This window comes from Debaryomyces fabryi (genome assembly GCF_001447935.2).
Source record: "Debaryomyces fabryi strain CBS 789 chromosome Unknown contig00448, whole genome shotgun sequence".
NCBI lineage: Eukaryota > Fungi > Ascomycota > Pichiomycetes > Serinales > Debaryomycetaceae > Debaryomyces > Debaryomyces fabryi.
This window is the reverse complement of record NW_015385869.1, coordinates 1-765: the sequence shown is the minus strand read 5'-3', so window position 1 is coordinate 765 and position 765 is coordinate 1. Positions and strand designations below refer to the sequence as shown.

At 37.6% G+C, this 765-nt stretch overlaps 1 protein-coding gene across 1 annotated transcript; it reads right to left on the bottom strand.

Annotated features, from left to right (window-relative positions):
- Positions 1 to 14: 14 nt before the first annotated feature.
- Positions 15 to 665, bottom strand: AC631_06004 (uncharacterized protein; the record flags this gene model as incomplete). Its single annotated transcript, XM_015614833.1, has 1 exon — positions 15 to 665. A coding segment is annotated over one exon (651 nt), but the record flags the coding sequence as incomplete, so codon positions are not given.
- Positions 666 to 765: the final 100 nt, after the last annotated feature.

The following is a 765-nucleotide window of genomic DNA, read 5'->3' as shown; positions in this document are numbered from 1 at the left end:
TTATATGTTCTTACTTCCGGAACCAAGCCTTTAGCGAATTCTAATCTCTCTTGACTTAAATCTGTTATACATAGTGGTGTGGAACCCGAAGCTTTAGCTAAAAGTAAAGCTACTAAGCCAATTGGACCAGCTCCAGCAACTAATACCCCTTCACCTAATTTCAAATTGGCACGCTCTATTCCATGGTATGCGACAGATATTGGTTCAACTAAGGCACCTTGAGAATATGACATATTATCAGGTAAGCGATAGACGTACCTTGAATCATGAGTAATATATCTTTGCATTGATCCATGGTAAGGGAAAACTCCAATAAATTGAACATCTTCACAAAGATTATAATCCCCTTGACTACACAAAAAACAATTTCCACAAGGTACACCTGGTTCAATGGCAACCCTATCTCCTACAGAGACATTCGTAACACACTCTCCAATTTCCACAACTTCTCCAGCAGCTTCGTGTCCTAGCACGCAGTTATCCAATACCTTCAAGTCACCGATAGCTCCTGATTTCCAAAAATGTATATCCGATCCACATATTCCAGTAGCTTTAACATGAATTAATACTTGATTCTCTGATGGAGGATTAACGGGAGACTCAATGAGTTCTATTCTGTGGTCCTTGGTAACCTGGAGAGATGGATTGCGATATGTCAATGTCATTATTGATAACTTCGTTATCCCTACTTTATTTTTTTGAATTATTAAAGAATTAGTGCCTTATATAAGCAAATGTATGCTACATTTATGTGAATACTTCATA